The sequence below is a fragment of the Neopsephotus bourkii genome, unplaced genomic scaffold (genome assembly GCF_033783945.1).
Source record: "Neopsephotus bourkii isolate Nb327-2 ecotype Australia unplaced genomic scaffold, CSIRO-AGI_Nbou_v1 NB_1258, whole genome shotgun sequence".
Classification (NCBI taxonomy): Eukaryota; Metazoa; Chordata; class Aves; order Psittaciformes; family Psittacidae; genus Neopsephotus; species Neopsephotus bourkii.
Window position 1 is genome coordinate 141,489 of NW_026901743.1, and position 13,496 is coordinate 154,984.

Sequence of the window (13,496 nt, forward strand, 5' to 3'; positions counted from 1 at the left end):
CTGGGCCAGTTGCCCCTCAGATTTACTGTTCAGAGATAAAATAGCAGCAAGGAAACAGTCCAACAGCCAGAAGTTCGTACAGAGTTTCCAGATAACTTCTGAAGCATGCCATTAATGCAAGCTGTGATTCATCTACTACAGCTGCTCTCCTCTTTGAAAGATACCCCATGCTGACAAACTCAGATACACCATGATACTCCCAAAATGTCTCAAGCAAACACCTCAGAGCAGAGAAGAAAATGCCAAAGGCATCTTCAAACAGATTTGCAGGACTGATACAGTAACTGGATGCTTCCATCAGCATCTTCCTGAGACGCACTTGCATTTCCATTAAAAATAAATACTTTGTTACTAAAATGCACTGATCCTAAATATAACAATATTTTTAAAGCAAGGGTTTAAGGAAAACTTCCCATTTTCAGCCAATCCAAGGAATTATTTTTGAGGGATCAGTCTAAATATGAAACCGTCACCCTTTTCCACCATATGTAGCCCCAGTATTTTAAGTTACAGCTTATTTTTCACAAGAGCATCTTGTCAACTACAGAAGACTAACTACAGCCCAAGCACAATTAACTAAGGACACAAGTACAATAAACTAAGCAAGTCCACTCCTTTAAGCAGGATGTTTTATCTCACTGAAGTTCCTTGGTTTCTTCATACAAAGTTAATTTTCAGTTCCAGGCAAAGATAATGGCTTGAATTAATACACTCAATGCAATAGTTTTCATGTGTTAGTTTGGTTTAGTAGATTGACTGTTGCGAAAAGCACTCTTGCAGTCCCTTAGAGGATGCTTGGTCTGTTACAGACCAAAGCGAATGTCCTCTGGGTCCCTGACTAGAGAACAGCCTCAGCTGAAGAACAAGTAAGGCACTTAACTATATCAGTGATTTGTAACATTTCCACTTCTCTTCATCCTCTTCTGACTAAGCATCAGCTCATCTGTTCAACACTGACACTTGACAACTGTACCACACCAGCAAGCTTTCAGAATAATTTGGCTCAAACACACCTGAGCTTGATCAAATTAGATTAAATTTCAGTTATTAACAGAAAACTAACAGATATTAGCAGAAAATTTCAATGGTCAAGTTAAGTGTCAGATGAGTAACTATCAAACAGTTTTCAGTTCCAGAATAATTGCTTGCAAGATTAACGTTAGGTTTCCTTCACTGGAAGACAGAAAAACTGATACATGCCACAGCTGAATTTCACCTGCGAGCTGTTCATTTTTCATTCTTTAAGCATTTAAGTCATAAGCATGCCTGGATATTGCCAGACCTCTGTCTGTTGAGACACTTCAGAAGGACTCAGAACAGACATACGGGGAGATGAAATTGAAGGTTAAAAAGTGCACTTATGTACCTAACTTCAATTGTGCACTGAGAAGTTCTGGAATGTTTTACACCCAGTCTTTAAGTATGGACACAAACAGACCTTATATAAAGAAGCCTGTGGAATTTGTTTCAGGAAACTGCTCCTAGAACGTCTTTAAACTGATTAGACATGAGAAGGTGAAATTTTTCAGGAACAAGTATCTTCCTAATTCATCTCTATAAGGGAAGAGCTAAACGGCAGAACACTGCAACTAGAATCATTTCAAGAAAAAGGCTGCAGAAACAATTTCTGCTTAGAAGTTTTAACTGTGCTTTGGCCCCAGGCAACCAGACTTTGTGAAAGCTAAAGCCAACTTGCTACATGCTACTGGGAAAAAAAAAAAAAAAAAAAAAAAAAAAAGGAAAACCAACAACAAAAAAACCCAGACCTTATGCATGTTTCAGAAAGTTAATATTTTTTCCTCTCTGAAACCCATCACAAAGATTCTTCTTCATGAAATTATAAAACTACAAGCTGCCAAAACTCACACAGCAGGCTTACTAGCTGGCACCAGTATAACCTGCTCCCAAGCAATTCCCGTATTTCTTTCACTGTGCACGAACAATTTCCTTCATGCTAACTAATGGAGTGGCCAGTTCAGTCAACAGGAGAAGAGACTTTGTGCTTAAGATATCTGATGTGATTCTCCAAGTTCAAGCCCAAGTAAATCACTCTGTTGTGTACACAGGTTCAGATGCTAGTATTCCAAACTGGAGAAAGACACCAACTTCAGCCCAGAAAGTATTCATTAATTTGAAAGTAGTAAACATAGATCGAAATCCTGCCCCTATGCAGCCACTCTCCACCGGTAAGCTCTACAAGTAATATCACTTCCTTTCTACATGGTAATCTGGAGAACATAAAGACACTAGACACCATTAAGTACCCTAGAAGAAGGGACCAGAGAAACACTTGCATCAAAGAAAATACTTACACTGCACTTTCTGCATTTCTTGCAACACTACCAAAAACATCACTTTCAGCCGAAGTTTAAACTAGCACTTTAAAACTGCTTCTATTCAGCTGCAAATATTTGCAGATAAAGTTACAGTTACCTGTAGAGCCTGAATTTTATGAGCAGCCTCTTGCCGAATAGTGTTGGCCATAGTCCCGCTCATCTCATACAGTACAGAATACAGACGATCAAATTCTTCATCCAACTCACTAATTGCACTAGAAGAGTTCACCTGAGAAGAGAATTGAAACTGACTCAATTTGTATTGGCAACAGTGCAGGCTAGGCTTTTAAGACTGTAACTCACACATGCTTTGCCACAGCTACTGGATACTTTGTCACTGCTTCCTACCTTACCAAGAGGTAAAAAACATAGGAATGATGGACACCTACTAATCAGACTTTGCATCAGGACACCGAAGACTGAAATCCATGCAAATTTCACAACACTCAAACTTGCACAGAACCCACACACTTGGCAACTTTGTTGCATGCCAAAAGACCTTGACTTCCCTCTCTCATATACATATATAGAGATTGCTAGAGGTTTTTAAGGAGGTAGTTACATAGTTCTACATTAAAATGGTTTCAGTTGATTCTAAAAACTGCACTCAAGAAGCCATCCTGAAGACCTGCTGGATGATTTCTTTTTCTGCTGTTAACTTGGCTGAACTTTAAACACAAAACAGAATTACAGTTTATTGATAGACTAAAGGAAGCAAAGTCTCATTCTAGTGTAAATGCTCTAAAAATTAGGCCTAACTTCAGCCCAAAATTTGCAGCTACTAAGAAGAGAAAGAAAATAGATTTTTCTCCAAGTATCATATACATGGTCTCATTTTTCAGTCTGCACAGCAGACCAGAAATTTAAAGATATAGACTATTTCCAAATAACAGGATTTGAAAATTTTGCATCAAAATCTGTATTCTCTTCCACACAAATAAAATCCTATAATTCCACACAAAATCCTTTTCACAAGACAAGTGAAACCATCATGCCTTTCTACTAATGACAAACTTAAAAAGTAAAATTTTTTTTTATTTGGTTCCAACATGAATATATATATTTTAAACTTGATTGTTATAGCCTTACACACTACCTAAACAGTTTGAAACTGATAAAACTGGAAAGCTGCTCCCCTCTCAACTACAACTCATGAGCCTTAATATATATTTATATATATACATACACACATACCTGAACATTCTTTATTGTGTAGTTCAGGATGTCAATAAAGTTGTGAATTTCATCATTCTTGTTTGCTAGGGTAGAGACAATCCTTTGCAGAGTTTCCTAGAATTACAAAAACAAGTGAGAGAAGTTGTAAAAGAACCTTCTAATTTTGTTAACCATCACCATTTCACCATAGATGGAAATTCATTATACATATTCTAGTTGTGGCTAATTCAACTTTTATTCTGATGGGATTAAGAATAAGAGTTTGTTCAATAAAAGAAAGAATAACAAAGGTTTAAACGGCATTCCACCAAACTAAAGATCTCCAGTTGTTAGTTTAGGAGAAACCATGAATCTAATTTTATGATACACCATTTCACATGTTTTACTGCAACACCCAAGAAATCTAAACAAGACCACCTAAAGGCACCACACTCTGCCATATACAGCTTCTCCAGATGAGAAAGCTAATGCTTGTGCAATCAAATACAGAACCAATAGAGAAAAAAGCTGGTAAAAATTAACCCAGAAGGCAAACTATAGTTATTTCCTACAGTCAAAAGAAGTTAGTGCTTAATAACTAAGCTGACAGTTCATTCAATAGACAAAATAAATCCGTAATGTTGATTTGAAATTTTGTCATTTCACAAGTGGCAAAATATTTCGGTGAATAATTTCTATATTCCACCTAAAAGTGACCTCAAAGAGAAAAGCCTACTGATAACTGAGAGAATCAAGGTTATTTCTGTGGTGTTGTCCTGGGTTTAGCAGTAGCAGTAATTTTTTCTCCTTCTTGGTAGCTGGTGCAGTGCTGTGTTTTTGACTTTCGGCCTGGGAACGGTGCTCATAGCACTGATGTTTTTAGTTACTGCTCAAATGTTTGGTCTGGCCAAGGACTTTCTGAGCCTCATGCTCTCCCAGGGAGGAAGGAAGCCGGGAGGAAGCAGAGACAGGACACCTGACCCAAACTGACCAAAGAGGTATTCCATACCACAACACATCATGCCCAGGATGTAACTGAGAGTTACCAGGAAGGGCTAGGACTGCGGGGCTGGACTAGGTATCGGTCAGTGCTTGGTTGGGCGGGGGGGGGGGACGGTGAATTATTTTGAGCCAGGTGGGCCCATGGCACTTCAGACCAACAGAGCAGAGATGCAACACAGAGATGGACTCATGATCGAGGGGTGGACTTAGAAATGGACGCTACTGCCCAAGTTATTCACAAGTGTGAACACTGCACACAGCCTCTCCTGCTCTGAAAGACTGTTACAAGAGATGGAGCCTGGCATCATGGACCAGATGGACTCAGCAGCGTTATAGGGACTGGTCCATGCACTAAGATAAGAATGCACTGAGGTAAGAGTGATGGTATATTGAAAATGTGGGATCTGAGCATCTGGAATAAGGGATGGATACTGTCCTGGGTTTAGCAGTAATTTTTTCTCCTTCTTAGTAGCTGGTGAAGTGCTGTGTTTTTGACTTTCGGCCTGAGAACAGTGCTCATCGCACCGATGTTTTTAGTTACTGCTCAAATGTTTGGTTTGGCCAAGGACTTACTGAGCCTCATGCTCTGCCAGGGAGGAGGGGAATCCAGGAGGCAGCAGACAGGACACCTGACCCAAACTAGCCAAAGAGGTATTCCATACCACAACACATCATGCCCAGGATGTAACTGAGGGTTACCTGGAAGGGCTAGGAGACTGCAGGGTTGGAATAGGTATCAGTCGGTGCTTGGTCAGGCTTGGGGGGGGTGAGTTATTCGTTGGCGGTTGGTGAGGTGTTATATTCTCTTCCCTTGTTATTTCCTTTATCATTATTATTATTGGTGGTAGCAGTAGTGATTTGTGTTATACCTTAGTTACTAAACTGTTCTTATCTCAGCCTGGGGAAGTTGCATTCTTTTGATTCTTCTTCCCATCCCTCCAGGAGCAGGGGGAGAGCAAAAAGGGGAGGAGTGAAAAGGTGACCGTGTGATTTATGGCTGACTTTGTTTAAACCACGACAGGTGTACTACTCCAGCTATTAAAAAACAGTAGATTCAGCTTACACGATACATACTAAGTGAGATGGGGGGGCGGGGGGAAATTACAAAATGGAATATATAAACCTTTAGAATCAGTTTTAAGTAGTGTTAAGTTTGATGGCTTTGTAACAGGAGCAATGGAAAATTACCGAGGTGCATGATACACAGAAAAAAAAGTTTAAGTACATCTAGAGAACATACTGAGAATTCTTGTACAAGATAAATCATTATAGTTGGCATAATTTTAAGAAAAACAGTCTAGAAGAACAGGACACAGGGTGTCATGGTTTAACCCCAGCCAGACAGCTTGTGCACTCACCCCCAGTGAGTGGTGCCGGCCTGGAACCAATCGAGGACCACGTCCGTCCACCCCCTCCCCAGGGGCTGCCCCCCCTTCCCCACCTCTTGGTCCTCCCATATCGTCGTCTAACCCCAGACAAGACCCAAACTCGACTCTGCTTAACTTTTGAGATCAGACAAAATGGTGGTGGGTAAAACACACTCTGTGTGTGTGCCAACATGCTGATCCCCATAACAGTCAGCAGGCAGGTCCCAAGGATACCCAAAGGCCATTCAAAACCTTCAGAACTCTCAAGCGATGCTGCTGTACTTGTCACTGGGGCTGGTGTAGCTGCTGTGCTTGCCGGCTCTCCCACCACCAGCTTCTCTTTCCCTGAGTCCATCTCTTCCTCCTCAGCCTTGCTGAGAAATGCTGCGGGGTCTCCTGCGTCCTCCTGGGGCTTGGCGGGCGGCTTCCAGGGAATGCTCTCGGCCGTTGCGGGGCTGGGCTTGGCTCCTCCGCGGGGCTCGGCTCCTCCGCCGCCTTCTCCCGCTGCTCGGCAGCCGCCTCCTTCCGCTCCTCGACCGCCCCGACCTCCTCCACCGGCAGCCGTCCCCTTGCGGCCTCCGGCCCCGCTCCCGCTCGGTCCCCGGGGCCACTCTCCCGGGCCGCTTCAGCAGCTGCCGGCTCCCAGGGCCGCTCCCCCTCGGCTCCCCGCGGCCTCATGCAGATGGAGGCGAGGGCGAGGGCCAGGACGGTGAGGAGCAGCCGGACCGCCAGGGACCAGTCCATGGCCACGTCCGTCCCGCTCTGCTGCGGGAGCCCGCCCGTATTACAAGTCATTGCTATAAAGTACAGTGAGACAGGAACCTTAGCCCAAGCCCCACACTTGATAAACACTAACACAGCAAATACCGGCTCTAAGTAAGTCACAACATTCTGAGGCTGTGAGATCAAGAGGAACAACTCTGAGAGCCAATAAATCAGCATTGTGACGAGTGACTATTAATCCGGTCAGGTCTGTCGTTATCTCAACCCCTTGTGCCCCATGCTGGGCACCAAAAAGAACTGTTGTGGTTTAACCCCAGCCAGACAGCTTGTGCACTCACCCCCAGTGAGTGGTGCCGGCCTGGAAGCAATCGAGGACCATGTCCGTCCGCCCCCTCCCCAGGGGCTGCTCCCCCTTCCCCGCTCCCAGAGGGATGGGGAGGAGAATCAAAAGAATGCAACTCCCACGGGCTGAGATAAGAACAGTCCAGCAACCAATGTACAACACAAATCACCACTGTTACCGCCACTAATAGTAATGATAAAGGAAATAACAAGGGAAGAGAATACAACACCTCATCACCAGGTGACCAGTAACTCATCCCCCACCCCAACCAAGCACCAACCGATACCTCCTCCAACCCTGCCGTCCCTCTGCCCTTCCGGCTCACTCTTCCAGTTACCTCCTGGGCATGATGTGCTGTGGTATGGAATACCTCTTTGGTCAGTTTGGGTCCGGTGTCCTGTCTCTGCTTCCTCCCGGCTTCCCCTCCTCCCTGGCAGAGCATGAGGCTCACAAAGTCCTTGGCCAAACCGAAACATCATTTTGATCAGCTTTGTTCCCAGCCCGGAAGTCAAAACACAGCACTGCACCAGCTACCAAGAAGGAGAAAAATGACTGCTACTGCTAAACTCAGGACACAGGGATAAGGAGTATCTGGGAACGGCAGGTGTCCAGGATGGGCTACAGTTAAACCAACTGATAAGTAGGAGGACAGGAGGATTATTATGTCTCTGGTGCTAATGAACCAATGAAGCTGGTATAAGCATCTACCGTGTGTGCTTCAAAGGCTGCCAGAAGTGATGAAGATTGCTGGAAGAAGTAAACGACCCTCAGAGACCACCACCACAATTCTGTACGCAGGCGGGGAACTTTCTGAAAAATGATGTAATCCATACGTAGCCTCATGGATATGTATGTATGCACAGGGACTAGATAAGGATGGCTTGTATAGCAATACGGGGACACATGTTAGGAGGAGTTATCCCCCGTGTCTCCTGGTGCCGCAATAAAGAATACCTGCTTGTCAGCTTGAAAACTTTGTTGGCAAGTTTGGTCCTGGAGTTTTCTCCGAATCATAAGCAGGAAAACAACATTAAGCACATGAAAGTGCATTTTTAAATTAAGTAAGACTATCAAGTTCGATTACGCTGAGTACTCAATCACTTTCTAAGAATTTTTCATTATGCTTGGTACTTAAAACTACATCAAGTTGAATAATTGTATAGTAAGTCCAAAACACATCAGCGTATGCAAGTAAAAATAAAAGACAATGAGAGGGAGTGACCAAGAATTTTGTTATTCGGTTCTGGCTGGTTGATAGTAAGTTCTATACACAAAACTGATTTCAAGTTGCTCAGCTTAACATTGTTATTTGAGAACATTTAGGAAATTAAGGCATAGGGAAGTGTCGTGGTTTAACCCACAGCCAGACAGCTTGTTACCCACTCCCCCCCTTCTTGCCCTCCCCCTACTCCTGGGGGAACAGAGAGGAGAATCAAAAAGAAATGCAACTCCCACGGGCTGAGATAAGAACAGTTTAGTAACTAAGGTGTAACACAAATCACTACTGCTACCACCAATAATAGTAATGATAAAGGAAATAACAAGGGAAGAGAATACAACACCTCATCACCAGCCGACCGATAACTCGCCCCCCCCAGCCTGACCAAGCACTGACCGATACCTCCTCCAACCCTGCCGTCCACCTAGTCCTTCCGGCTAACTCCCAGTTACATCCTGGGCATGACGTGCTGTGGTATGGAATACCTCTTTGGTCAGTTTGGGTCAGGTGTCCTGTCTCTGCTTCCTCCCGGCTTCCCCTCCTCCCTGGCAGAGCATGAGGCCCACAAAGTCCTTGGCCAAACCAGAACATCATTTTTATCAGCTTTGTTCCCAGCCCGAAAGTCAAAGCACAGCACTGCACCAGCTACCAAGAAGGAAAAAAAATGACTGCCACTGCTAAACCCTGGACAGGAAGAAACAAGCACACCTTAAAAACAGCCAGACCACACCAAGATGTTGTTTCAGAAGTCCCTCCCATAAGCATTTTTTTAATAAACATTTACTACTTAGATCATTTTTTTTCCTGAAAAGCAAGAAAAATATTTTATCCTTCCACAATATCCACAGCAAACCCAGACACTACGTCCCATGTGAGGAATCTCTACACTAGTCCTAAGCCATGCCCATACCTGTTCTCACCCCTTCCTCTGCAGTTTTCAAACCTGCAGTGATGTGTTTATTGGTACTCCAGCCCACTGTCTGTTTGCATACTACCATGCTCACAAAGTTAGAGCACCAGCAGAAGTGAAAATGTACTGCTTTTACCACATACATTGTGATGATGTTATGTAAAAATACAATGGCCCGGCTATAACAGCAATGACTGAAATTAGGACTTTGAGGAAAAGAAATAAAACCAGATTGGCTTCTTTCAGAAACGAGGAGGACAGCAGGTCTCAATCACTTCATTAAAGAATCCACCCATTGTCTGGTTAAACAGAACATATTTAAGGACAATTCTGCTCAGATCAGAATGGCAGATGAAACAGCGTTGTCCATCCAAGCTGCTTCTGCATTCATTACTGACCAGAGGCAATTGTTTTGCCATGTCAGACAGCCTGCAGTTAAGCCTTGGATCCTATAAACATAACTGTCAATTTGGATGAACAAGAAAACTCCCAATCCTCTTTCAGACGGGATTTTAGGGCTTACTCAGTTACACCACATGGAAAAACAAAGTTGGTCTTCTTGTACATAGTACTACTGAACTATGTTTGGAGGCTTCATATGATAAAAGGAAAAGATCTACATGGGAGGAATGCTTAGAAAGCCTTTGCACAGTGAAATACACAGCATCAACTGAAAAATGGCCATCAAACAACGCTCTCCACTACATCTAAAATTTAAGTCAACTGACCAAGCAGATCAGTACAGCTCTTTCAAGGTAAGCTACCAATTTCTCTGAACAAGAATTTTACCAGGTTGTGTCAAACTCAAACAAGTTTGGACACTGCCTACAAATGAAGATGTAAAGGCCTAAAAATATCCACCAGCAGTAGACAGATCTTTTTCTTAAACAGCAATGCACATAAAGTCAGCTGTTAGGAATCACTAATATACAGTAATGGAATTTACTAATGGAATTTTCTACTCATCAATATGTAACAGACACACGTGCCAAATTCAGCACACTGCACAGTTGCTATTTCCTCCTGTAACAGGAATTTCTGAAAAGTCACTACAATTACATATAATGAAAAGGGTGCTAGAAAATTTACAAGCATAAGCAGCAGCTGATGCATGCATTCTAAGTTACTTCACAAAAGGATTACAACAGCACCATGCTCTGCAAAGCTTCTTGGTATTTCTACACTGAATGAAATTTATGTCTATTGCCCACTGAGGGATGTAGTATTTCACAGAATCCTATTAAATCTAATTTTAATCTAATTCACTCTAGCTAGCATGTGTCAGATGAGGTCAGTTTCAAATTAACTTTTAAAACATTATGGCATGTTTATCACAGAAGTGATTTTTGGTGCTATCAATGAGCTTCATGCTGCTTTTCACTTTTATATCCTATTCTCACTCTGAATCTAATACATTCTTGGGAGAAAAAAAAACATGCCTGGCATTTGTAAAGCAACGGAGTTGATGCGCAAGGGATGAAGAACATGAAATGACATGAAAAAGGACAGGAAGCCCTTTATTACAAGCTAACATGTGGTGGCTTGTAATCTTGCCAAGAGTAGAAAATTAGACAATATACCCCCTGAGTAGCTAGTAACTAACATCACATAGCATATGCTGAAGCAGATGGGCACCTCATAAAAGTTGAGTAAACTTTGATAAACTAAACAGTTTACATCAGTTCTGTTTAAGAAGCAAGTTACAAACTTGCTCAAGATCATACTGAAGTCTTACAACACAACTGGATGCAGGACAGAGTTAAGCATTTCTGCAGGCTTAGGACAAAATCCTGTGTCGTACTAACCTTCACATGCAGACTGAATTTCAAATTTACTTAACTGCTATTAATTTAATCTTCTGCACTTGTCCACACATCGAGGTTGCCAGAGTTTGAAGACATAACTAAGACAATACAGCTGACAACAGCAAATTAACAAAGAACTGTAAAATAAAAGATCAACTGCAAATTTAGTACTGTATTAAGAACCTCCGAGCAGCACTGAAATTCAAATAACAATGACGCCACTCGGGCACATCAACTTGGAGCACCCACAACAGATGCAGCCCTTATTTACTCCTTCTCAGCAGAGACTAATCTCACATAAAACAGGCAGGGGCAGGCAGACTCAAATAGTACCTACCAGGAGCACACTTTTTTTGGCATTTCACATCTCACGTTCCAAAGTGTAGTTAAGTTTCAAGTGGCAGCACACAAACACTTAACCAAAGTAGCAAACATCTGTGATCTGTAAATTTCAAGCCATTAGTTACCCAGACCCTACACACAAACCAGTTGCCAAGATAACAAAAACACCGAGGCAGGAACAGAAGCCCTTCTGCACTGAAAGCCAAAAGGCTGAGTCAGAACTCTTTCTGACAGAGTATCATGTTTAGAAAGTCCAGTCCTCTGCCAGGCACATCCCTGCTCCTCAGTGATCTCCCTGAAGGGGCAGATGGCAACTTATGGAAAGAGAAAATTACAAGGCAGCAGCCACAGGGAAAAAAAAACCCAAGAAACCAACTACAAAACGCTTTTATTAATTAGTTCCCTTCCACACAGAATGCCATCAGCGGGAAACAGAGCGGCCTAAGTACACTCATAATTACTTATGACAGGAATGCACAGCGTGAAAGAGCTCTACAGCAGAACCGCGTCTCATTGTAGTACAACAGCCGCAGCGCCCGCAGCCAGCGCCCGCGGGGAAGCTCCTCCCCGGCCACTCGCAGGAGTCTCCAGCTCGGGACGGGGGAAGCGCCCTACCGGCTCTGCCGCCCTCCCGCAGCTCGGCCGCGGCCCTTCCCTTCAGGCGGCCAGGCCGAGCGCCGGGGCAACGCCGACGCCGCGGGGAAAGGCCCTTCCTGCCGCCGCAGCCGCAGCCCGGCGGCACAGCTGGCTAAGGGAGTGCAGGCGCACTTTCCTTTCCGGTCCCGGCTGCCGCCGGCACTCACCCTCTGCTCGTCCATGGTGCCGACGGGAAGAGCAGGCTGCCGCCAGGACCGCCCGCAGGGAGCTGAACCCGGGACACGTCGCGCCCCGCAGCGGCATACGCGCGCGCGCGGCCCGACCCCGCCCCCTGCGCACGCGCTCTCTGCCCGGCGCCCTCCGCCCCGCCCCGCCCCTGCCTCCGCGCACGCCGGCGGCACGTGCGCCTCGCCTCCCCGGCCGGGGAGGGGCCTCTGGGCACGCGCAGTCCGGGCTCACTGCCCCCTCCAGGGGACAGGGTGCGGGTGGGATTGGGGGTTCTGCGGGTTCGAGTCCCGGCACCGGTTGGAGGGGCGAGGAGTGGGAGAGTCGCATCCGGGCCGGGCTTGCGGGTGGCTACGGCAGTCCCTTCGTGCGTGAGACGGGACCCGCCGCGTCTGTCCTTTATTAAAGTGTTACTGAGCAACATGTAAAATACCAGTGTGTTATTGGCATTGTTCTCACACCAAAGCTAAAACACAGCACTGCACCGGCTACTGGGAAGAAAATTAACACTACCCCAGCTGAAACCAGGACAGAAGCACAGGGCATGGCTACTGCTATAGAATTCAGCAGCCTGCAGCTGCTGGGAGACATGGCTGGTGGTGGTAAACAGAAAAGCTATAGGACCAAATGATAACTGGGACTGCTCCATAGCAACCCATCTAGCCATCCTTCCTGGTTTCATATACATCCTTTCTGTTTCACACCAGACTGGCAGCAAGGGGTGTCAAAGCTGGGGAGTGGTTTCCTCTTCTTAGTGATGACATCCTTTCAGAACAGAATTTGTTTATCATATCTTCCAGAGGGTAAAAAAAAAGTGCTATAGCTTTTCAAGACGACAGCTATAGCTCTTAAAATGAACTTAGTGCCTGTATCTCTAAACACAACTTCTTAGGAGACTGCAGACTTACCATGACCGTAATTCCATGAATTAAATATAAGAGGCATCAATGCCATTTTCCACAAACAGTTCAGCAACAACCTGCTAAACTCGAAAGGATTTTTAATGTCTTGGCCAGGGAGAGAAGTTGGCATCTGGGTCAGAAGTAGTGCCTGTGGTCAGACACCAGGGAGCCAATAACACCAGTCTCAGGGAGGCTCACCTTTGTCTCTGAGACCCATTACAGTGTGTTTGGTTAGGTGCCTATGTTGATTTCTGAAGTCGTGGGCCCACTTCTTAATTCTGGGTATGGATTATGTGGAAGGATTCAACCATACATCTTCCTGTATGCTTTCTCATTTCCAAACTGCAAATGCAGGGGAAGGGTCACCATCAGGAACTTATTCCATGGTTTTAAGGGCTCTTTTCAGCACTCTTGTGAACGTACATTGAGCAACAAAGTATCTACTAAAAAGATGTTCTCTAGAGTTGTTCTAGAGAAAATGTTCTTTATTTTGCATGATGAGAGAGTTTTAAAACAGGAATGCCTAGTGAGGAGAAACACTTCAGATTACTAGAATTGGTCCTAACAGAG

At 44.5% G+C, this 13,496-nt stretch overlaps 1 protein-coding gene across 4 annotated transcripts in view; it reads right to left on the bottom strand.

Moving 5' to 3' along the window:
- FSD1L (fibronectin type III and SPRY domain containing 1 like) overlaps positions 1 to 12,130 on the bottom strand; it is a 33,610-nt gene extending 21,480 nt beyond the window's left edge. For 3 of the 4 annotated variants that reach the window (XM_061364952.1, XM_061364951.1, XM_061364950.1), the window contains exons 1-3: positions 12,006 to 12,130; positions 3,531 to 3,626; positions 2,434 to 2,565 (exon numbers count right to left, since the gene is read on the bottom strand). In XM_061364952.1, coding sequence (XP_061220936.1) covers positions 2,434 to 2,565; positions 3,531 to 3,626; positions 12,006 to 12,020 — 243 coding nt within the window. In that variant the 5' untranslated portion in view covers positions 12,021 to 12,130. The remainder of the gene's footprint in view (positions 1 to 2,433; positions 2,566 to 3,530; positions 3,627 to 12,005) is intronic. The other variant, XM_061364953.1, reaches the window with a different exon arrangement.
- Positions 12,131 to 13,496: the final 1,366 nt, after the last annotated feature.